At 40.9% G+C, this 26123-nt stretch overlaps 2 protein-coding genes across 8 annotated transcripts in view; both read right to left on the reverse strand.

Moving 5' to 3' along the window:
- Positions 1 to 26123, reverse strand: part of SYTL5 (synaptotagmin like 5) — a 185814-nt gene that overhangs the window by 98375 nt on the left and 61316 nt on the right. Inside the window, exon 1 of one of the 7 annotated variants that reach the window (XM_054695783.1) lies at positions 8272 to 8332. The exons of the other annotated variants lie outside the window; for them this stretch is intronic. The gene's annotated coding sequence lies outside the window, so the exon portion shown is untranslated. Of the gene's footprint in view, positions 1 to 8271; positions 8333 to 26123 lie in introns of those variants that run through there. 7 annotated transcript variants of the gene reach the window in all.
- Positions 16750 to 17282, reverse strand: LOC119246746 (huntingtin-interacting protein M). The gene has a single exon (XM_037513089.2). It carries the CDS (start codon positions 17192 to 17194, stop codon positions 16862 to 16864), a length of 333 nt encoding a protein of 110 aa, XP_037368986.1. The 5' UTR covers positions 17195 to 17282; the 3' UTR covers positions 16750 to 16861.

Consider the following 26123-nt stretch of genomic DNA (forward strand, 5'->3'; position numbering starts at 1 on the left):
CCTCGAACATCAAATGCAAAGTCCAAAAAAATCATAATGTATTTCACATAACCCAAGTCCAAATCAATCATACTTGTTCTATTATACATGCTATATTTTATACTGGATTGTATATTCCTGTTCATTATTACATTTGCCTTAACTCCTTTCCATTATGGCTCATGGTAATAATTACACCAAGCACAAAGCCTGTATGCAAGTACTAGGTCTTAGTTAACACATAATTACTCATTCAAACTGCACATAAATGCTTTAACTTGTTACTTTTGTCATTCCCATGTTACAGATAGGGAAAACAAGGAAGAGGGAAATGAAATAATTAGGCCAATACCACAGAGCTTGTAAGTGGTAGATTCAAACGAAGGCAATCTTCCTCTAGTTACTGTATTCTTGATCATTATACTATACTGTTAAATTATATCTATAACACATATTATATACACTTATATATCATTACTCTCAGATGCATTACTTACACTCACACACACACACACACACACACACACACACTTTGTCCTGTTCCAACTTATATCAGTGCCTACCACTCCTGTTTTTGAAGGGACTGTAAAATCTTGTATGTACTGAAGGACTGTAGAAATGTAGGCGTATGGGCACATCTGAAAAATGATAATTGGACTGCAATAAATGCAGATCCTTTTATTGCTGAGAAAGTTGGTCTCGATGGCAATGCTACTCAAAATGTGTCAACTCACGGACCAGTACTAGTCTCCAAATTGTTAGCTGCTAATCTGATACAAGATGTGTGTAACAAAAATCAACTCAAAATGGATTAAAGAACTAGACATAAGACCTGAAACCATAAAATACATAGAAGAAAATATAGGTGAAACACTACGTGATATGCACATCAAAGACATCTTTACAGACACATCACCCAAAGCAGTGATAGTGAAGGCAAAGATAAACAGCTGGGACTACATCAAATTAAAGAGCTTCTGCACAGCAAAAGAGACAATAACAAAAGCAAAGAGAAACCCCACCGACTGGGAGAACATTTTTGCACACAACACTAATCATAAAGGACTGATCACAAAAATCTGCAAAGAGCTGATGAGACTCAACAACAACAAAGAAAATAATCCAGTCAAAAAATGGGCAGAAGAGCTAAAAAGAAACTTCTCTGAAGAGGAAATGCAAATGGCCAACAGGCATATGAAAAAATGTTCAACATCACTTGCAATCAGGGAAATGCAAATCAAAACTACCACGAGATACCATCTTACACCAGTGAGAATGGCACATATTAAAAAAAACTAGCAACAACAAATGTTGGCGAGGATGTGGAGAAAAAGGAACTCTCCTGCACTGCTGGTGGGAGTGCAAACTGATCCAACCACTATGGAGAGCTGTGTGGAGATTTCTTGACCTACTAAACATAGAGCTTCCATATGATCCAGCAATTCCACTCCTAGGTATTTACCCAAAGGACACAGAAACATCAATTCCAAAGAGCACCTGCACCCCTATGTTTATAGCAGCACTGTTTACAATAGCTAAGCTTTGGAAACAGCCCAAATGCCCAAAAATAGATGACTTGATCAAGAAGATGTGGTGCCTATACACCATGGAATATTACTCAGCATTCAAAAAAGATAAACACATGCAATTTGCAGCAACATGGATGGCGCTGGAAGGGATCATGCTCAGCGAAATAAGCCAGAAAGAAAAAGAAAAATACCAGATGGTCTCACTCATAGCAGGAATTTAGAAAACCTAAATAAGGGACCAGGAAAATGAATAACTATAAGAAAGTGAAAATCAAAATCAACAAAAAATTATGAACCAGAGACACTATGGGGGGTGGAGGGCAGGGAGTGGAGGGATTGGGGTCAAAATAAGGGGTTGCAATTGTATGGGGAATATAAAAATAAAATTTATTTAAAAAAAAAGATGTGTGTAAAACTTGAGCATGTTTAAAACCTTTTTATAAGAATTTGACATCAATGTGACATGCATTCATTTCAATGCATAGTGTATTTGACAGAAGTATTAGTTTGAAGTAGCAGCAGCTTTGTAGATATCGATACAGTTTGGGTGAGCCTGTGAACTAGTGAGAAAGGCAAAAATTGAGACAGCAGGAAAAAATATCCCAGGGAAATGACTACAGAAGTTACTTAATATGACCAAAGTAACATCACATAGGCAAGGACTCATTCGAATGGTTTAACTATAGGGTCAAGGAGACACAATCCAATCTCTGTGTACCTTGGTTACATGGAAAGCACATGCATAATCTCTGCATTTTAGTAAATCCCCAAAACGTGTGAGTCATTACTATTATTATTTGTGGGAGCACGGAACCTACATTTAATTTTTGCTGACCCAGGTTCAAGTTGTCCCAATCAACTAAATATTACCACTGGGTTTTATCTCATTATTCAGGAACCTACCTTGGAGATCTGAGAAGTACTAATATTTCGTTATATCCTATTGTTCTTAAGAGTAAAACCAACTTCTCTGAAGAGAAAATGCAAATGGCCAACAGACATATGAAAAAATGTTCAACATCACTTGCAATCAGGGAAATGCAAATCAAAACTACCACGAGATACCATCTTACACCAGTGAGAATGGCACATATTAAAAAAAACTAGCAACAACAAATGTTGGCGAGGATGTGGAGAAAAAGGAACTCTCCTGCACTGCTGGTGGGAGTGCAAACTGGTCCAACCACTATGGAGAGCTGTGTGGATATTTCTGGACCTACTAAACATAGAGCTTCCATATGATCCAGCAATTCCACTCCTAGGTATTTACCCAAAGGACACAGAAACATTAATTCCAAAGAGCACCTGCACCCCTATGTTTATAGTGGCACTATTTACAATAGCTAAGCTTTGGAAACAGCCCAAATGCCCAAAAATAGATGACTGGATCAAGAAGATGTGGTACATATACACCATGGAATATTACTCAGCATTCAAAAAAGATAAACACATGCAATTTGCAGCAACATGGATGGCGCTGGAAGGGATCATGCTCAGCGAAATAAGCCAAAAAGAAAAAGAAAAATACCGGATGGTCTCACTCATAGCAGGAATCTAGAAAACTTAAATAAGGGACCAGGAAAATGAATAACTATAAGAAAGTGAAAATCAAAATCAACAAAAAACTATGAACCAGAGACACTTTTTGGGGGGTGGGGGCCGGGAGGGGAGGGATTGGGGTCAGAATGGGGCATTTGCAATTGTATGGGGGAATATAAAAATAAAATTTATTATTAAAAAAAAAAAAGAGTAAAACCAAACATGTAACTATTGCTCTCAAGGACAATGAGAGTCAAACAGGAATTCACTTGAAAGAAAGTCAATAGCCATTTGGTTTGTGATATATAACTGACTGAGAAATAATTTTCCTCTTTGGAACTCTAACTCAATAATAGCCAACAAAAGTAGGTGACAGCTGTGAATAGCTTGAAGGTTATATTCTTCCTTCTTGAACATAGCTAATGCAAACAGAACATTCCCGTATTGTTTTTCCATGCTACTAGGTGGACTTCCTTATAGTTATTTCCTTCATGATGGCTTCTCCATTAGAGGGTAATGACTGTCACAAAATATATGTGAGTACATACTGAGTTTACGCCAAATTTCACAACCTAAAAATCATGTTTGTGAGCATGGTCATCTTTGGACATGTCATTATTTCTTTAAAGTTCGGGGGAAATACCTGCACCAACCTTGGCCTCTACTGCTTTGTTGGAAAACTCATCCTTCTATGTATCACTTGATTTAAATGAAATCAATTTCTAAATGTTTAGTCATGTACTGATTTTAATGTAATTTCATGCCAAGAGGCTGAAAAGTATCTATAAACAGCTCTTAGGAGGATATATTAATGGTTTTATCTGTATTCTGATACTTGGATTAAATAAATATGTTTAATATGATCTCTGTTGGTCTGTGTTTACCAAGAGGGCAATTGCTGACCTTTCTGGTTTATAACCAGATAACAGTATGTTTCTATTTAAAGTTTATTTTTTTTAAAGATTTATTTATTTATTTATACAAGCACTGGGTACAGTCAGAAGCATGGGAGGGTGAGAGAATTCACCAGAGCCAGAGCGAGGAATAGAACAGGCAGACTGATAAAATACACTGCTGAGGGGAGCAGAGGGCACGGCAGGAGAGGTCTGCACGCCATGTGGGACCCTCGCCAGTGGCCGGGGATTGAACCGCCGCTGCAGAGGCCGCGGGCAGCTTCGCAGCCCAGTGCTCAACCGCTGCACCACCAGGGGAGGCCCTAAAGTCTACTTTTGATCCTTGGAACATCATTACTTGTTGGTCATTCCAATTATGATTTCTCTTCTCCCCATCTAAACTATTTTCTGGTAAAATCTATCACTTCCATTCTTAGAATATACTATTAATATTAAATGGTTTAAAACAATCTAATTGTTTGCTCTTAAGGAGCATTTTACTTGCTTTAAAAATTAGCAGTGTCCAGAGGCCTCCCTGGTGGCACAAGGGGTTAGGCACAGCACATGAAGCTATCCGCAACCTCTGTGGCAAGGGTTCGATCCCTCGCCGGCCAGGGAGCTACCTACATGGCACAGCAGACCTCTCCTGTCTCACCCGCTGCTCCCCTCAGCAGCATGTTTCAGTCGGTCCACCTGTTCTGCTCTCCACTCTGTCTCTGGTGAATCCTCTCACAGCCCCGCCCTGCACCTCTGGCCTGTACCCCAGTTCTTGCATGCATGCATAAATAAATCTTTTTAAAAAAATGAACTGTGTCCTTAGAGTTGCTTTTTAATTCATTTTCTTAATTCCTTTCAAGTTGAATCTCTTTTGGAAGTGTTTTCTGACTGCATAACACCAAAATGAAGCGGCCACTGAGGTCTATTTACATGAACCACAAACCCTTAAATGAATCAGACGTGCTCTTAATGTAGGAACAGAGTGTTTTCTAGCATTGGGTTAGAAAGATTAAATCAAATTAGCCCAGATAAGTCAACTGTTACAAGGAGCGGAAACTGCTAAATTAAACTCACAAGAGTTCCAAATGGTACTAAGTATACTTGGAAATGAATAAAAAGGGTCATTAAAGGGTTCAGTGAAGGTAAATATGACTTTAATATTTTTATTCAGTGAAGAAGAAAATGAAGTCCATTAATTTATTTTTGTAGCTGATGATTAGAGAAAAGCAAGGGGAAAAAGACTGAAGTTAAGAGAACATTTAAACAAACAAGTAATAGTCAACCAAGGAAAAATATAAAATGGCAACTTGAAATATGGAGTCTGAACTTCTGAAGTGTTAGTGGAAACAACAACTGAAACAAACATGCACCCCAGAATATAGCCCTATGGTCAAAAGCAACAATAAGCACAGCATAAAGTAGCTGCCCATTTATAGTCTACTGTACTGCCTACTAAGTAGACAGCATCAATGTATGAGACTTTTGATGATCATAGAACTATGGATAAGAAAACTCAGATTCTTCTTGTGGAGACTATAGGGCCTGCCCAGTAGAAATCTATAATAGTTTTTATACAGTATAAAAAGCAATCAAACATTGTTTTACCACTTGTCAAGGAAAACTGAAATGGCAACATTTACCAGCCTGCCCGCTTAACCAAATGCTAGAGCACCATAGGGCGCTGGGGCTGCCTGGGTTTGAAAGCTGACTCAATTATCCATTAATCATGCATAATCTCTATGACCCTAAATTTATTCTTATGTAAATGGGATGATAATAATCTATCTCATGGGGTTCCCATGAAGATTAAATGACTTAACCAGTCTAAAGTACTTAGTACCCTTTGAATGTTTGAAGCATTATTTGCCCTTTCTTAAGATGAAAAAAAGAAAACCCTCATTCAACTCAAACTAATTGTGCTAGTAAAAATACAGTCTGGGCAATGATATTATTGAGGAGAATGGAATTATTAAGGTCCACGAAATTGAAGCTTACTAAAAAAAGATTTCTAGAAAACAGAAGACAGTAAAGTCAAGTTTATTAATATTTGGACAACTGGATACTGATATTTGATTTCATCAAATACCAATATTTCATGACTTTTTTTTTTAACCAAAAACCTTGTGTCTAAAAGACCCTTACGCCCCCATCCTTGATCTAAGAATGGTTGCTCAGAATACTCATGCCTCCTCAAAATGTGCATTTGCTCAATTCCACACCAGATGGAAAGATCCTTTTTGACTGGAGTCATGAGGGAATCCACCAGGTAAAGGTGTTCACTCTGAGGTTGTGTGTTCCCTGTCCATGAGGCACCTGATTCTCTCCTGGTGGCTCAATTCAAATAACTGGCACCTTGTCCCTGGCCCCTATGACCTCTCCACCTCCACACTTACAAAGCACCTCACTATGACTTGCCCGTCACTGTTGTAAAGTATTTTACATCTACTAACCCTTTTAATCCTATAATAAATACCTCTATGAGTATAAACTATTATCACATTTTACAGATGAGGAAACTCAGGAACAGAGACCTTAGGTTATTTTCTCATTTCCACACAGCTGGTAAAGAGTAGCACTGGGATTTGACTTCAGGTAGTCGGGGACGAGAATCCATGAACTCAACCCCTATGCCTACTGGCTTGGTAAAGACCCTAAGAACTCTGTCTCATTTGTGGAACTCAAGGTAGCCATAAGCGATGGAATCAGGGGACCACCTGCTTTATTGCTGCTGCCTTCAGCAGACTCAGAAGTCCATGGGCTAGGCATGATGAAAGATGTGGGAGAGGCATGGTAAGGAAGCCAGGGTCAAAGGAAATTATGATACTACCTGCAGAAAGACACAGCCAGGAATGGAACCAAGTTTGGAGAGAAGTTAAACAATCTTCTGAAATGATCCAAATGTGTGAAATGAATGTATAAGAGCCAAAAGAACACATCCACAAGCAACATATGGGATGAACAAAAGCACAGTTACAAGTAAATCCTAAATAGAAAGCATTAAAGATGATTAGCTAAGTATTTACATATGTTGGCAAAATAGCCCTAACATATGTCATTGCACAACAGAGCTGAGGTAAAACAAACTGCTCGTTTCACTTATTAAAACCTGCTATTAAAACCTGCATTTCCTTTTCCTTTCCTTAATATACTAAGTAATTATTAAAAAAGTAGTTTCAACAAAAATAGTAATGGTGCCTTCAAAGACACAAAGAAGTAGAAATAATTGCTTCATTATTTTATTCCACAAACCCACTAGAAGACTCTCAAGCCTGAATAAATTGAAAAACAACACAGCTAATTCCCAAACTGGCTGGCAGAGAATTTCAGAAAACATAAATACATAGAATAAATATGAGTGGACAACGAAATAATTTTTTCATCTTTCCCTACAACTGTTTCCCTGTTATTCGGCAGGGAGGGGGTGAGGGGTGGTGTGGGTATGTGTGTGTGTGGTGTGTATTAGGGGATATGGATGAAGGGATCTATATAAGGATTTTACCAAAGGAGGACTCAATATCCTCATGCACTCAAGTCATAGGTATAAATTATAATAGCCTTGTTTTTATACTGTTGTCTAAACAACTTATTATAAAGTGAAACAGTTAAACACTCAATTCCTGTTGCAAAATGTGTTTCTTAAACAATGATAACATTGCTAATTAAAACAATCTATGAAATACGCATTTTTTAAAAAATCTGACGCATGTTTTTAGTGTATATTCATATTTACAGTATCTAGTCTTACAGTATTTAAAGTATATTCATATTGAAATTACTTCAAGGTTTCAGACCTTAGCAATCCTATTACTAAGTATATATTTATAATGTATATTTAACCATCAAGAATAGCACTAAATACTAAACACAATTTAACAATGTTGAACAAAGCATCTGAGTTTTCTAACAAACGAAAGAAATTCAGAGCAAAAAGACTGCCAGTTTATACATAGAGGTGTGAAAGGTTGTGGCAAAGCTTATAACACTTCTGCTGTGAACTGGATTTCTTTATGTTACTAGGATACATATTTGCTCCTGGAAACATTCAATGTTCAGTGGGACCTAGTACAATGTTTCAATGTGCAGATTACATAAAGCGCTAAGCACAAAATGCTTATATTTCCCTCCTTAATCCAACCAGTTATAGTAGCCCAATAGCCAAAATACCCCCCCTGTATATATGCCTTTTGTTCTCCTTTGAATGTAAAAATCCCACATCAAATAGTGGATGGAGTCATTTACTTCCTGACAAGCAACCCCACCCACTCAAATGCACAAAAATAGAAAAATCAAGAAAGCACTATGATAATGAAGCCTCCTAAACATATTATTCTTACCTCAATCTGCTGGTTAGAACATTTTTGCAAGCTCGTTTTGCTTTTAGACACACAAACTGTGGAAAGCTGAACTACTTGAACCCTTCTGGAATACTAGGAGCAGGAACTAGAAAAACCAGCCTTTTGTTCCCACAGTCTATTTACCCATTGAACACACCCAGGAGCACCCAGCATAAAGTTTATGTTTTCATTCTGAGAAGCAGGCAATATCTTTACCTTGAAAAAGGCCCCTGTTCATCCGCAGGGGAAGGGTAACAGCTGTTTCATCTTCTGAAGATTTTTGACGTGAGAGATTTTTCCAGTCACTGTTTAAAGGTGATTTATTCTTCTAATAGCCTCTTCCCAACTCTGTTCTTAAATGATCTGAAAAAATTATCTGCTGATAACTAAAACATATGTTCCAGGTACTATTTGAAGTGCCTTACATATATCACCTCCCATAATTTCCAAAATTTATTAGGTATGAACTATTATTATCCCTGTATTACAGATGAGCAAACTAAGTATTTTGCCCACAGTTAGTTACCCAACTAGTAAATGGTGCAGCCAGAAGTTCAGCCCAGGCTTCTGCACCACAGTCCACATATCTAAGCATAAAACTCAACTGTGTACTATGACTTTTAGAGACAAATGCGTAACAGAATGAGGCTGCCCAGCTGATGTTCTCTTAGTGCTAGTACTACACTGCATCTTAAGTTGGAATAAGTGAAATTTTGGGAAGCTCATTTTCCAAGGATGATTATTCATGTATGTTACCATAACAGGACTAGTTTTCAACAGCAGTGTGCCTCTGAGGTCCTGGGAAATTCAAGAGATGACTAGCGTAAAAGTACAAAGAAAGCTAGTACTTCCTGATGTTCAAAGAGTCATACAGGAGACTTCAATACAGTATCTTTCAAAAGTCTCAAAGATGTATGTTTTGCTCTTTTTTTCAGATTGGATAATTCCTACCAACTGGCTTTAAGCTCACCCGTTCTTCAGCTCTCTCCAAGCTGGTGTGCAGTCCATCTAGTGTGGCTTTTATTTTGGTTACTGTAATTTTAAGTTCTCAAGTTTTCATTTGGTTACTTATAGCCTTCATTTGTCTGTTAAAATACTATACATGTTCATTTATTAGAATCATATTTTCCTCTCATTCTTTGAATATATTCTTTCATTCTTTGCCCACCGGGTAAATGATTTCAAGTCTTCATCTTAAAAGTTCAATTAATCGGGGCCTCCCCTGGTGGCGCAGTCGGTTGAGCGCCACACTGTGAAGCTGTCTGCAGCCTCTGCAGTGCCGGTTCGATCCTGGCCGGCCGGCGAGGGTCCCACATGGTGAGCAGACCTCTCCTGTCTCACCTGCTGCTCCCCTCAGCAGTGTAGTTCAGTCAATCTGCCTGTTCTGTTACCCGCTCTGTCTGGTGAATCCTCTCACCCTCCTGTGCATCTGGCCTGTGCCCCGGTTCTTGTATAAATAAATCTTTTTAAAAAGTTCAATTAATCAGACATAAGGGTATTTGTTTCTATTAACTTTTTCCTCAACTGTAGTCACATTTTCCTGTTTCTGTGCATGAATTTTTTTTATTGTATATTGGACAATGTGGATGACATACAGAGAGATTGAGTGCTTCTATCTTACTTAGGACAATGATTTTTTTATTTGCTTTCTAGTAGGCAATTCAATAGGTTTGGTTTTATGCCTTATTACAACATATACATATAAAGTCTAAGGTCTTTCCTAAATGATTTTGAGGAATCAGTCTTCAAATTTTATCTCTTATACATATCTTATAAGGGTAGGGTTGAGGATTTTGAGGGGTGGATCTATTATCAGTCTTAGTTTAGGGAAGAATCTTTACTCTTAAGTCTTCTTATGTCATGGTTGGATGTCCAGGATATTAATGAGATATTATCAAGGTCTCTTCACTCTTGGTAGGCTGGAGTCCAACATATGGAGCAGGTCAACTAGCAATGTCTCTTCTTTCCCTCTCAACCCAGTAACTTCTGTTAAGTATCAAGTAGTTCTACCCTATGAATGTTCACTTCAATCCTCAAAGACTCTTGGAAAAATCTCCATATGAATTTTTGAAGACCTTTTATTTAGTGTCATATTCTCTAATATCCGGTCTTGCAAAGTTGAGCTTCTTTAGGTCCACTGAACTCTCATTACTGCCTCCTTAGCCATGATGACTGTTATTCCTAAAATCTAGCTCACTGAGCCACTGGGAATTCTTCCCTAGACAGAAAGCTGGAGTGATGGCCAAATGACCTTGTGGGTTTCCTTTCTTTCTGGAATCACAGCTTTTTGTTTGTTGTATAATACCTGAAAACAGTTTATTTTGTCCCATGTTACCATTGTTTATGGTAAAAGGGCTAGTCCATACCAGTTACTCTATCACAAAGTAAATGTCGCCCAAGGGGATTTATTTTTTGACCAAATTTGTGATGAGAAAACTAGTTTGCTTAGCCAAGTCTTACCAAGCTTTCGCGATTCCAACCCATTTCAAAACACAATCATATGCCTCATGTGACAAGAAGTTGGTGGGGGACAACTAAAAGAAAGATGGGACAATTTTCTTTTCACCTAGTAGCCTAACTTGAGTTCCCTTATAAAGTAGCTGCTGAGACATGAATTTGAAAGACAGTTTATATGTGAGGTACATTAGTTTCCTATGGCTTTCAACAAAGTACTAAGAATTCCTCCAATCTTCAACCTTCATGTGAAGCCCTTATCCCATTAAGTTCATGGAAACTGCTTGCCCCCCACTCCGCCCACCCCTTTTGATCCATCACCTTGGTCATGGTCTTCAGCTCCACCCAGCTACCACCATCTTTTTGGCCATTCAACACCCCAGAGTTGTACCCCACCAACCTCAAGGCCTTGCCTTGCTCAGAACCAATGAGAAAGTCTTCTTTCCCCAGGAACTCAGCCAGCTACCCCCACCAGGGCCACCCCTACTACCAGCCACCCTTACAAAGGGCACGCCCAAATCACCGTTTGGGTCGACCGTGCCACAATGACTACACCTTCTACTGCTCCCTCTTCCCCCAGATAGCTAGTTCCAGATGTCTCATAGACACTGCCAACTGAAAACAACGAAACAGAGGAGTCAGAAGCCAATTTATGGATTTTGAACATTTTAATAGCACGTGCTAATGGTAGAAGACCAGGCCACTCTCATCAATGGATAATTTGGGCACTAGATGAGGCTGTTGATGACGTCTCCTCGGGACTCACATTCTCCTCTTTCCTAGATGGATGGGGCATCTCAATCTGAGGCTGGGTCTTGTCTTCAAAAAGCTGGCCCAGGTGCTGGTTGCTGTCCACTGCTCTGTCCGCATGCTCTGATATGATGAGCATCTTGCACTTGTCTTGGGCCTCCTTGCTTGCCAGCTTCAGGATGTTGGCTTTCAGGTACTCCAGCACACAAGGAAGGAAAACAGGTGTGGACGAATTCAGGCATCAGGCATAGCAACCTTCTATCAGAATACATTCCAGAAGGCTGGCGGTAAGCAGTCACTCTGCTCTGAGAATGCCAGTGCCTTTTTCTCCCAGGCATGATGTTTGCTGGGTTTTGCCCCTGATCCACCAGGATCGATAGCCCAGCTGGGCCTTTAAGACACCCGTGCTAATTCCTACCACATGCCCCAAAATTCATTGGTCAGGTGGTTGGCTATCCTTGTTACTAGGTACTGTTTGTGATATCATCAGTATCTATGGGGATTAGGACTGGCCAAGAAATGTCCATAATAGCAACCAAGTCTCCCTGATAACCAGACAGTCTTTTTGAGGGAACTCTTAATTTTCTACCTGACTTTAAACTTCTAGCAAAAAAAAAGGGGGGGGGTTTCAATGGAAACACTGCCCTGTCTTTAGAACATGACTCCAAGTTACCTGATTCTAGTCTAATATTGTCTTTTACATCCATTTATAAGTTACTGGTCACAAATGGACACACTAAATGACTTTACAAATGGTGGTCTATTTCCTCAGACGTGGTAATAAAACTGATTTGGCCTTCACATTTAAATATAATCAATATTTCTATGTTCTTTGGATTCTCTTTTGAATTGGTTACAATGTCTGCCAACTGCTCATGAGTTAGAGATTCTTTGAACACATTTCTATCTCATATCTATATGAGTGTCATGATTTTACTGTTTGAAAATGCCTTTAAACCATTTTGAAGGTCATGCTGATATGCCCAGAGGATTCACCTATCAGTCAGGCAAACATCAAAGACAAAGAAGTATGCCTCGTTCTCAGTTAAAACTCCAGAATGTTGTGTAGTGCTGCTTCTAGAGGAATCAAAAGCACCCATGGCACTTTGTCGATTTCATTTTACTGATTTTAATTTTCCTTTGTGCTTTTGCTAATTTACAGCTCGAAGTTATTCCCAACGTTAGCATAATGGTTGAGCATTCGGTTTTAGGAGATCTCTATGAATGGGTTTGTAGAGATAGGTGAGAGACAACAGAGAATCTGGTTCTTCAGTCTTTGGCTATTTATCTATTCAAATCAATTAAGAATTTCCAAGAATCTCCTAGAATACCCTCTAGGAGAAAAACAGCTTTTTAATATCTGAACTGGTGAGGTTTTCTGGTTCATACTTGATTCACGGCTGAAATTGTAGAATTGAAGCTATAATTTCTATCTCTCTGTGCCCATATGTCTATCTGTCTGCAATTCAGAAATATCTTCACCTCCAATTGTAAGTATAAAGTTTTCTTACCTCTGGATGATATTAATATACTAGATTACAAGATCTCTTAAATGGCCTCTGCTTTGATTACCTATCTATATAATTGCTTATATCAACTGAACATTCCTAATTACCTTAAGTGTACATTTAAACAATATATATTTTCTCAGAAACTCACAGCTATTATAATAAATCAAATTCAACTAATTTATGTAAATCTTTGACATACAAGATTAGTTTAATTGTTTGGTTTAGTGATAAGTAAGTCTCTTAGTTATCATTGTTAAGTATGAGTGTATACTTCTGCTACAATGGTCTTTGGAAGGTCTTGGGTGGAACAGTTTCTTTCCCTTTTCTAACTTCTAGAGCTGAAACATTTGCATTTCTTGACTCATGGCTTCTTCAAGTTCAAAGCTAGCAGTATAGCATCTTGCTTCAGTTGTCACACTGTCTTTCATTTCTGCTTCCCACATAGAAGGACACATTGATTACTAGGGTCAACTATGATTATCCAAGATAATCTCTCCATCTCAATATCTTTAAGTTAATTACACCTTCAAACTCCCATTTGTAAAATATAAAGTACCATGTACAGGCTCTAGAATTATAAACTGAATACTTCAAGAAGCCATATTTCAGCATCCCACACTGCTTTAAAAGTATTCTGCCTGGGTAGCAGTGACTTTATATCTCACCAAAATATACCTTTGATCTGACATCTATATGCCTTTATTTATTCTCCTTAAAACAAAGGAAAGGGGTCTCCCTGGTGGCCTAGGGTTTAAGTCTCAGTGATATTACTGCTATGGCTTGAGTTCGATCCCCAGCCAGAGTGCTATCCCACAGAGGCACAGCAGACCTCTCCTGTCTCACCAGCTGCTCCCCTCAGCAGTGTATTTCAGTAGCTCTGCCTGCTCTGCTCCCCACTCTGTCTCTGCATCCTCTCACCTCTCCACACCTCTGGCCTAACACCCCAGTTCTACACACATACAAAAAAATTAGAAAAGAGTGGTTTTAAAATTAAATTACTATGACAACAATAAATTCAGGTATCTTTAGGAGCCAGCTGGTACTGTAAATTAGCCACGTAAGTCATACATGAGATAAAATAGGGAAAGGTGAAGACTGGCAAACCAGAAAGGCCCAAAATTAATGGCGGAGCCACCTAGTCATCTTCATCTGCCTCTGACCATGTCATTCTCAGGCACTATGATTTCACAAGAGAAGCCGGTAATCAAAGTAAATTTTTGAATTTTGGCTACTGATCAATTTTCCTTTAAAAACATCAGTGTAGGCCTAATGAGCCCATCTGCTGCCTAGATTAGATCTGTGAGAGGCTACTTTGTAATTTGTCCTCTAGGGAAACGATGCATTGATGTTCATACACAAGTTCCCTCTCTCTTAAATTCTATTTCTTACATTCTATTCTATTTCTAAACACTTAGGCAGTCTCCCTTTAGCCATACCCTGCAGGAACTGTCAGACACAGGGACCAAGGGATTCTGGGCTTTCAAAAATCCTCTGGCCTAGCTCCCAGGCCTGTATTCATGCCAACACCAAGTTACATTACCATCCAAGTTCCCTCAGGCTCTACTCTTGGGTTCACCTCACCTCATACATATTTTTGCCATGTTGATCTGTGCCTGACCCTGGCCTGCCCTTACACTGCTTTTGATCACAGATCTAGTTTGGCAGCCACACCCTCCCCAGCCTCTAGCCCTACTCTGGTTATGATTTTCCCACTCCCAACAGGGCACAGGCTGTCAATGGTGTCCTCTCCATGGCCTCCGAACTACAGCAAATCCTTACCACCATCAGAAATGTACAAAGGGTCAAACTTGGATGGCTCATGGATTCTCAAAGGCAGGGCTCCTCTCTGCTTGCTATGCTGACCGTGACCCATGTGTCCTATGGAACCCACAAGCCTAGCTGAAGCACCATTCTTAAAGGGGTGACAGGACCAATCCACCCGGTTCTCCCACGTCCCCTCTCCAGAGTGCTTGCAACAAGAGGTTATTAACACTCAATCTCCAAATATCACCTCAAATTCCAGACTTCATTCCAGAGAATGAAAGAACCCAGGACATCTGGTTACCCAGAGGTGTGACAGTGACTATTAGTGTTGACAACTGCAGGTTGGGGTCAGGTGTCGAGTGACACTGGAGCACACAGACCTGCGAACCCCGCATGGTGCATCCACACACAATGACTTCTCTGGCCTTTGATAAAATCCTCTGATGTGACCTCTATGAAATATCTGAGAGAATATTCTCTGCTTAAATAAGCCACATCATAACCCAAAATAAAGTTTTAAAAAATTAGACAGGTAAGACATACAAATGGTCAACAGGTACATGAAAAGATATTCATCATCACCTATTGTTAGGGAAATGCAAATCCTCTAGGGAAACGATGCATTGATGTTCATACACAAGTTCCCTCTCTCTTAAATTCTATTTCTTACATTCTATTCTATTTCTAAACACTTAGGCAGTCTCCCTTTAGCCATACCCTGCAGGAACTGTCAGACACAGGGACCAAGGGATTCTGGGCTATTCCCGCAGTGAGCTATCACCTCACACCACTTTTTGTCTATATCAAAAAGACAAAACAGACAAGTGCGGGCGAGCACATGAGGAACAGAGAACCCTTGTACCCTGCGGGCTCTCTATATACATCACAAACTCATGGGGTGGACAACTTGATGATGAGGTTTCTGTAAATATCTAGTTTAATGGGCTTTATGTGGCAAGAAGAGTGTCTTGGATTTATACAAGCACCTATACCAGCCAGCTCTAAGCGGAAGCCCAGCTCCATTAGTGTCAGGGCATCCTGGGAAGCACCAAGGGTGAAGTCGGCTCCACCAGCTTTACGAGATGGCAGGAGGCAGGGAGGCGGCGTCACCAGACACAGGGGACCAGAGAGGAAGCCAGGGCGAGGTCTGTCCGGTTCAGAGATGCCCCCCTGGCCTCTTCCTCCCGTCCCTCCATGAGGCCTAGCAGGCTGTGGTTTTCACACCAGTGGCCCAAACTGCCAGCAATGAGAGCCAGGCCCAGCGGCACCGTGGGAAGCGCGCCTAAGCGTCTGAGCTGCATGGAGGGAGACAGGGGCTGCTTTTTCTTTAAAACTCCTTGGATTGCCTGTCTTAGGCCAGAGTAACTTTTATGTAGTAAGACCATTTAATTTATCAATGCTCACAAGGGGACAGAAGGCGACATTATGCAGAAAGCATCACAGCACTAACATTAGCTGTGTGACTTCCTGGTTTGGACTGAGGCACGACATGGAAAAGGAAATCCACACGGCCATCACTCCTTTATGGCTTCTTGCCCCCACTCCTCAGTCTTCAAGTGAAGCCCAAATCGTCACGAGGCCCAGTTCACGGAAACTGCATGCCCCCCTCTCCACCCACCCCTCCAGATCCATCACCTTGTTCCTGGTCTTCAGCCCCACCCAGCTATGACCATCTTTCTGGCAATTCAACACCCCAGAGATGCCCCCGCCAACTTCAAGGCCTTGCCTTGCTCAGAAACAGTGAGAAAGTCTTCTTCTTCCAGGACCTCAGCCAGCTACACCCACCAGGGTCACTCTCCCCGCTCCCCAGCCACCCATAGAAAGGGCTCCCCAAAATCACCGATTGGGTCAATCATTCCACACTGACCACACCTTCTAACCACCTCCCCCACCCCACTCCTCTTTGGCCACCCCACCGCCAGATAGCTCATCCAAGATATCTCCCAGACACCGTCAACTGAAAATTAAAATAACAAAAAGTCAAAAACATTGCAATGGACTTAAATCCTTTAATAGCATTTGTCAATGACAGAGGCCAGGCTTCCTCAGCTCTAAGTTTTGGTCTTTGGTAAAGACTGTGAGGGCACCAGCCAGGCCGTGGAACCCCGACTTTAGCCAGTCCTCCTGGATCCCGGAGTCTCGTCAAACAGAGAGAAGGCTGCATCCTTCAACAAGTAGTGCGGCTCTCCGTTGCTGCCTAGTCCCGCCATATCTCGAGCGATGAGCTGAAAACCGCTGTTGACCTCATGGCCTATCAGCTCTAGGATGTAGTCGGTGAGGTAGTCAAGCATGGCAAGGAGAAAATCTGGGCTGGATAAATTCAGACATTGGGAATGTTGGTTCTCCTGCAGAAGGCGATCCACGAAGCTCACGGGGCACTGGAACTCGGCTATTATCGAGTGGACTGGAGTCTGACAATTCTCACGACCTTCTTTCCCTGACATGATGTTTGCTGTTTATGGCTCTAGTTTGAAGTCCTGAAGGTATGAGGCTGGCCCACTCTATCCCCATCGCTAGCCCCTCATTGGTCAGGAGCTGCCTTTATGACATCTTAGACTTTGTGAAGCCGCTGGTGCCCATGGTGACCTTATCAGGCCTCAGCCTAGAAACATCCAGGACTTTGGGGCCCTGATTTTGAGAGTACTGCACTTCATTGCTTGACTTTAATGATACAGAAATAAATGTGTTTCAATGAAAAACTTTCCCCTGCTTTAGTTCACTGCTCCATGTTATATAACTCTAGCCTTAGACTGTCTTTGAGTTCTTTTACCACCTTTTTTTGGTGGTAGGTTATTGATAAAGATGTAAAATATTTGTCTGGTAGAGATAAACCATCCCCCCTTTTGTAATGAAACCAGTTTGCTTTGGTTGACATATTCATTTAAATATTTGTAATCTGTATTCCTGTACCTAATCTTCAGATTCTCTTTTGAACCCATTATGCTAGGTTTTCATTCCCTCATGAGTACAGACAATGTTTCAACACATGTTCACTTCCTATCTGTGGGAGAGTCCTGATGTGATACTGTTTGAAAAGTACCTTTTAATCATTTGGGAAGTCACAGTGATCCACTCAATGGATTCATGTGTCAAGAGAGGTGAACACCTGTACCTGTGCTCAGTTAATGCCCAGTGATGCCTTTTCTTGGCTGTCCTAGGTGAAGCCAGAGCACCAAGAGATATTTCTTCTCATTTTAATCTTCCCCTTATGTTTCTGCTGTTTAGGGCTCACTTACTGCTGATAACAGTTATAGATATTTCCATTCCAAAGGAGAGGAAGTAAAAAGAAAAAAATGAGTCTGACCCAAGCAATTTCAACATCCAAGCAGGTTTCAAGACCTAGGAATAATCTTTTCATTCTTGAGGCCCTTCCTCCAGATCTCATGGCTATTCCTGGTCCATAGCTCTGCCCTCGAAGCCCTGACATCAGCCCTCAGAATCATCTTTCCGTTGTTTTGAATGAAGCACATGTTTGAAGTTGAGTAGTTTTATCCAACTGTTTTCTGCTTGTCAAATTTTAGGAGTCACACAGCTCCTAAAATGTCATCTCCTCTCTGTCCTTTCAATGGAAGATGGCATTGTTTCCATTGATATACTCAGAATCCTCGCAATCTCCCTCACATGGCATGGAAATTTGTACCTTTAGCCAAGATGCTCATTCACAGACCCAGCCTAGTCCTGCTGCTTAGATGGCTGGGGATATTCATGATCCACATACACCCCATGTCACTCCAAAAAGTCCTCTGATTAAATATTGTGATCTTTTAATCCATAAGAGGCATTAGCTAAAGGTTGCCCAGCTTCACCCTTGATTCTATCTTCATCCTTGATGCTTTTCTGACATTGTGTCTTGTCAATTTAATGTCTTTTTCAGTCAGGGTAGACTGAGAACTTCTCATATTTTCAAGTCTTCATTCCTTTTTTGCTTAACAGCATCCTCAATCTACGTCTTTCCTCTAACATTTACCGTTAAGTGCTAAGAAGAAACCCGGGCATGACTTCAGTACTTTTCTTGGAAATCTGCTCAGTTTAAATCTTCAATTCACGGCTTATAAGTTCTGCTTCTGCATAACTACAGGACACAATTCATCTCAAATTTCTGCCACTGTATAACAAGAATTCCCTCTCCACCCTCTTATATTCTGAATTTCTTTTTTTTTTAAATTTATTTATTTATACAAGAGCTGGGGTACAGGCCAGAGGCGCGGGAGATTGAGAAGATTCACCAGAGACAGAACAGGGAGCAGAACAGGCAGACGGACAGAAAGCACTGCTGAGGGGAGCAGCGGGCGAGACAGAAGAGATTTGCCGCACCATGTGGGGATCTCCCTGGACGGCCGGGAATTGAACCTACACTGCAGAGGCTGTGGACAGCTTCACAGTGCTGCGTTCAACCCGCTGCGCCACCAGGGAGTCCCTATTCTGAATTTCTTGTACATCTTCACCAGCAAACTTTGGACATTCATACTTCTACCAACAGACTGTTGGTGCTGATTTAGATCTTCTCTACTGTATTCCCCACTTTCTTTTGAGGTCTCACCAGGAGCACATTCAACATCCCTATTTCCAGCCAATGTTCAAGACAATCTAGGATTTTTCTTATCATGTTCCTCAAAATGATTCCAGTTTATAGAATTATCCAAGTCCATGGTCAGCGCCACTCTTGAGATATGTTACAGCAGCAATCCACCTCCAGGTACCCAAATCTGTATTACATTCCTGTGGTCACTAACATGAATTTCTACAAGTGTGGTGGCTTAAAACGACATGTGTACATTGCTTGTCTGTGGCCCCTTCCTCTATCTTCACAGTCAGCAGTGTAGTCTCTGTGATCAGATTTCCTTCTGTGCCAAATCTACTGCTGCCTCCCTCCTATAAGGACATATGTGTTTGTAACTAACACTCTATCAGATTATACAGAATAGTCTCCCATCTCAAAATGCACAACTTAAGTCGTCTATGTGAATTCTCCTTTGCTGTGTAAGCGAACAGTCGCAGGTTTAAGGGATTCGGATCTGCTTACATTTGAGGACAATTAGCCCACCACAGGAAGTGTTTCCAGGAAACTCTAGTAGGGAGGTGAGAAATTGAGAGAAGGGAGCAAAAAGCATTATTCACTAATAAATTTAAAGTCACTGAGGAAGTTTTAGGAAAACTCAAAAATACACTTTTCAGGGGGAAGATAAAGCCCCAAGCATTCTGAACTCTCCTGCTATTGGGTAACAAGGAAAGTCCTCACTCTAAGAAAGAGGCTCTGATATTTGAAAGTCAGGCAAATATGCATCACAATGGTAAGGGCTGGTGGGCTACCTGCAGCACAATGGCAGTATCTTCTACACCCAGAAATGTTTATATATCCTTATAAAGCATTTTGCTTTCTCCTTACTTCCTGACTGCTCTTCCTTCTTTCATTTAACAGATATTTACTGTGCAGCTACAAAGTATCTGACTCTGATTTATGTGCTGGATAATCAATGTCCACAAAGACATTCTCTCATTCCTATGGAATATCTAGTCTAGTGGAAAAGACAGATGTTAAGCACATACCCCCGCCCCAAATTGTAATTCTAATCGACACACATGACTTAAAGCAGAATTTATCACTCTCAACACCATTGATGTTTTGCAGTCAGTAGCTCTGCCCCTCAGCTATACATCCACTACTGACATTTTGGACTAGATCGTTCTTTGTTGTTGGGCCAGGTTGTCCTAACATCAAAGGATATTTACCAATATCCTTTGCAAGTGAAATCAGTTCCTTTGGTAAGAGATTTAGTGTTGTTTTATGGCTTGCTTCTCTTAGGGCAAAAGTCTGAGCCTTGGCTCTGGAATTGGGGGTAGGGACATTTGGGGGTAGGGACAGCGTGTCACCCTCTCATGCTGGAAGTGGAACTTGGCATGTGTTTTTTAAGTTTTATTAAGGTTTGGTAGCTGATTACATAGCATTATCATGTAATAGATAACTGATACTTAATCAATAGATAACACTACTTAATCATGGAACCACTTGAACCCCAAGCTCTTTAATACTTCATGTGGAATCTAGAGAACACTCTCTATTACCACTGAAACCACTGTAGGGACACAGTGCATTGAATCCCTTCTCTGGTAAACAACCCACTGGACAGAAACACACTTCATCAAGCAATTTCCAAAAGCAATTCTCAAAAAATGAGTCACACTGAAAGAATGCGCCTTATGGAGAGACTTCAGTGCAGTTTATTCTCTAGGAAGGAAGAAATTACCAATCATTTCATACATTTCAGAAAAATAGTACTCTCATACTTCATGGTAGCAAGCAAAAAAAAAAAAAAAACAGTAAGACTGAAGGTCTGTTTTTAACTAAGAGGAGTCATCACTGCCTTTGCAAGCAACACTTGATGAAACCTGAATGTGCAGATTAAGATCCTTCTCTAAACATTTGGTCAGGTCTGACATAGAAAGTGAAAGAAAGGTGAGTGGGTAGTGTCACATCTAAGAATTTCTTGTTTTAATTCTGAGTCAGAAATACAGACTCGCTGGTACACTTCACCCATAACACAAACAAAAGGTCAAAAATCACTTAGCAGGACACTGATGACATCTAACCATCAACATAATCTTCCTAAAGCTAAAGATTCCAACAGGACTATCAACAATGGTTTCCAGTACAGAATCCCTTACTTGACCTACATCCTGGGATTCATAGTGTGGCCATTGACTTCTCTACCACAATATACCCACATTGTTTGAAAATTAAGACCTGCAGTTAACTTTCTGGGTCCAATTGAATTCTAATTTCTGATATATATATATATATACATATATATACTTCTTTAATTACAACAAATCAAGCAAAGGTAGAAAAATGTCGGAATTTTCACTCATGGAGGAAAATCACTGTTCAGACAATCACATTTGCTGTGCTCTGGGACTGAGTGAGCAGGGCAAGCAGCAAGCCCAGTCTTCAGAAATAGGCCCTTGAGGATGGTGGTATCAGGCAGTTGTGGTTGGCTGGTTCATATTTCCACAACAACTGTTTCAGAAAGCAGTTTCAAAAAGACCCACTCTGGTCATTCCTAAGAGTAATAGACAATATATATTTCCTATGTATACATTTCACCAAAAATTTCACTTAAAAATTGTGTGCTCATAATACAGAAGTTAAATTAATATATTAAGTTAAAATATTAGGTGATAAAACATAATGAATTCCATGCTCTTGACTTTAAAATGTTCCTCATTCTGTACACCCCCATTCTCAGCCCACCTGCTCCCCCTTTATGACCAGCAAACAGCCTCAAAATCCTCAAAGATCCAGACAAGATATTATTTCCTCTCTGAAGTGTCCTCTAACTTTCATAGACAAACTCGTTCCCATATTTGGACTCTAGAAGATAATAAACCAATAGGATACTGGCTATCATTTCCACATGGAGAGTCTGTGTATCATTTCTATTTGCCAGTTCTCACATATCTGTATTTTATCCCTGAAATATGTATTGCTATTGTAACAAGAAAAGCAGCAATAAAAATTCCTTAGAAAATGAAAAGAAAATCAAGCACAACTCGGGGTCAGACAGCTTTTCCTTTTCAGCATTCTGATGTGTGACCACTTTCACTCAAGAGGACCTAGAATAGGGCATTATCTGGAAACACAGTGGAACAGTTCTCAAAGGCTGAGATGACCCCAGGCCATCCCATTGCAAATACCTCAAACTCTCACTCAACGTCTCCTCCCATCCATCTGACCCCAGTTCTGACTACTTCTCCACTTGCTCAACCAATTCTCCCACTCACTACCTGTGTTTGGACACCAAATCTCAGTTCTTCCTCTGAAACACTCCTCAAACCACGCTCATTTTCACTGTCAGGGCTGAGGGCCTCGTTTCCTTTGGCCTGGTTATCTGCCATGCCTCCTGTAGGGTCCCCGGTCCACCCCACCCTTTTGCAGGCTGTCTCCTCACTACTCCTGTTTCATTTCTGGTTTATAGATTTTTAACAATGTGAGGACACTAGCATCATGCGTCTATTTTTTGATGTTCGACTGCCTGTTCTAAGCCACATCTTGCCCTCTTCTGCCCCACAAGTAGGTAAGCTTATAAGGAAGCTGAGTGCTCCCCACCTTGGTGCTGGTGAGAGAGTTAAACAACACAAACCCCAGTCCCACGCACCCTGGTCCCACTCCCTAACCACCAAAAAACCCCCACCTAGCCTCCCCAACTTGCTCTCTCAAGTCATTTTTGGACCCTCTTTGGCGCTACCCTACTCTGCCAGAAAGTCTCATTATGTGAGGAAACATCTTGTCATACCTTCTTGGGGTGTGGCGTGTATGCGATCGCTGAGCTCCACATCCAAGTTCAGATGGGAGTCCAGCCTGTACCTTAAGGGTGGCCACGTTTATGTATCTGGATTTCCCTACTGTTCAGTCCCTGCTGCCTTGCAAAGCACAGTATGAAGCCCTGAGCACATTCTGCAGGGCTCTCACCATCTCTCTCCATCCCGTTTCTCTAGCCTCTTCTTCCCCCTACACCCACCTATAAACCCCTGCTTTTCTACTTCTAGATTATTCCATGGCCTTTCATGATCTGATTGCATGCCTGTTATTCTCTTTGCCTGAAATGTCCTTCCTACTTCCACTGCCCCTCCTCTCCTAAATCCTAGGTTACCTACTTTCTCTTCCTGGTGTCTAATGTTTTTCCTATCTCCTGAGACCAGGTAAAATGTGATATCCTCTTAAAGATGCCGCTAACTCCTCTAGGCAGAGATTTCCCCTTTCCCTGGTCCATGATGACACTTCAAGCACTAGTCTTGCCTGACAAGGTGTCTCTTCCCCTACAATACTCTCAACGTTTGGTAGCAGAGATCTTCCTTTCTCCGTCTAATATATACTTTGTTTCTAGCACACTCTTACGAATATAACAGTGCCGCATAACATTGATTGAGTGAATAATTGTTTTCAAAATAAAGTAGAAATCTTATTATGAATGAAAAGATGTTGCTAAACAAAATACTTTGAGCTCTTTGAGAGAGAGCCATGAGTAGATTTTTTTTCTATGTTTGTGCCTAGTGTTATAGGCACACAAATGCTAAGAAATCAATGCATGGTGAGTGGAGTATTTGTAAAACAGTTAAAATCTAGTCAATAAAAATTTTTATTTTTGGGTGTGGCAAGATGGGATGAATTATATATCATTTCCAGAGCATACACATTTCCTCCTGCTGAGCTAGATTCTTCAAGGTCTAAATGATGCTTCTCTGTTAAGCTGAGTAGCCATGAAGAGCAGTGCCACCTGTATTGCTCAATAATCATGAGACAGTTAATTAACAGAATGATTTGTGAGTCTCTTCCTTCACAAAAAACCAATTTGGAAACTATGGGTGGCATAGTGTTTTCTTCTGTTTTGACCAGGTTGCTTATGGGAGAATAAGGAAACTTCCTCACTGGCAAATATCCCCATCTTTCCTTGAAATCTTTTTTAAGTCCACAGTTGCTAACTGCATCAAAAAACATGCTAATGCAATGTTTAAGAACCTAGAAGATAAGGGCCTCCCTGATGGCGCAAGGGGTTAAAACACAACCTAGGAAGCTATCTGCAGCCACTGCAGCACTAGTTTGATCCCCAGCCAGGGAGGTGACCACATGGCACAGCAGACCTCTCCTGACTCGCCCGCTGCTCCCCTCAGCAGTGTATTTCAGTCAGTCTGCCTGTTCTGTGCCCTGCTCTGTCTCTGGTGAATCCTCTCACCCACCCCCAACACCTCTCGCCTGTACCCCAGTTCTTGTATGCATAAATACATAAATCTTAAAAAAAAGAGCCTAGAAGTCTATCATGACGAGTTATTTGCACATTGGGTCACATTTCGTTCAGTAATTCAACAAATATCCATTGAGTATCTACTATGTGCCTCTATCACAGCACTTAATCTACTGCATGCTGTGTGTTTTTTACAATTTTGCTTCCCCTGTAAAAGTGAGCTTTTGAGGCTGAGATCACCCTATTTCCATATAATACACACTACTGTGTACTGGATTGGCACATGGATCCATTCCTGAAAGAAGAATGGCCTGATTACCTAAACTTCCTGGTACCTAAACATTGGAAATCCTGAAATCAATGGAAAGAAAATAATGGTAAATTTCTATACTGAGTTTCCCAAACCAACCACCTAATAATACATATAGGGAAAAAAAACCCACTTCACAGTACTTCATAGGAGACATAAGCAAATGGCTTTGCAGGCCAAAATCTTAGTGAGATATGCTAATAGGTTTTGCTGTTGCTAAGGAACATCACAAAAGTCAAATCACTGACTGCTCTCACAGCTTCTATACCTGACGCGTGGCCACAGGCTGGGCAGGACTGACACTGTGATGCCCTATGGACTCCAACCTTCACCAAGTTCTCAAGGCTGAAAGGCAATCAGGGAAATCAATCACATGCTCCCTCGATGGTCACATGGGATCCTTTTTTAACCTCCATCACTCTTTCTAAAGCAGCTTTTTCCTTACTTCCTACCCCATGGTCATAGCAGATGTTGTCAGGGCCTGCAAAATATCCCGCATCCCCAGCATTTCAGGATCTGCCAGCTCTACCCTACTGCAAGCACCTGCAATGCTCATCTTACTCTAAGTTGGCCAGAAAGGCCGGAAGTCAATGCCCTGGAGTCGGAAGATCAGTATCTCTAAGTTCTCTTGTTCCTAAGATGGGATAATTCTGTACGTGCTTCTTAGCATTTCCTAGAAGGACCGAGCCCCTGCGGCCCACGTCAGACACCACACTGCTCCACGACACATACTTTCATCAGCTTGCTTGTTTGCCCTGTCTCACTTCCTTAATCACTCAAATAATAGTGATTCTTGGAATTAACTTCCAGGTAGACTACTGGCACATGAACTCTGGCTCAAGGTCAGCTCCCGGGGATACAAAGCTAAGACCACTCCCTCTGAGCAACAGCCCTCAACCTTCTAATCCACAGGGAGAAGAGACTCCAGCCCCAATCCCAGCAAGGGAGGGGTCTCATGACCCCCTTGAAGTTTCAAACTTAGCTAGAAACACACTTGCTTCCCCTCCAGCCTTCAACTTCAGTGGTGGTTGTCTCTAGAAGAGTTGCCTATTCTGACGATTAGTGCTCCAGTGTGTTAGCTACATTCATCAGCCTTAAAACTTTTTAAAAACATTTGATCTGGAAGCAATTTCAGATTTTTAGGGGGGAAATTAAGTACAAATAATTCCCAAACACCTTTCAAGCCAGTCTCCTAAATGGTCCCATTTTACCATGTTTGTTTTGTCCTTCTTTTACTGCTGTTTTTTTTAAATTGTGGCAATATTCACGTGACACTAAACACATCTTTTGAAAGTATACAATTCTGTTGTCTTTAGTATATTTTCC

Source organism: Talpa occidentalis, unplaced genomic scaffold, assembly GCF_014898055.3.
Source record: "Talpa occidentalis isolate TD23 unplaced genomic scaffold, MPIMG_talOcc4v2.1 talOcc4.15, whole genome shotgun sequence".
In the NCBI taxonomy this organism is placed as follows: domain Eukaryota; kingdom Metazoa; phylum Chordata; class Mammalia; order Eulipotyphla; family Talpidae; genus Talpa; species Talpa occidentalis.

What these genes read in the sequence shown, in the direction of transcription:
- LOC119246746 (XM_037513089.2), bottom strand. Translation starts at nt 17,194, where the DNA reads ATGTCAGGGAAAGAAGGTCGTGAGAATTGTCAGACTCCAGTCCACTCG.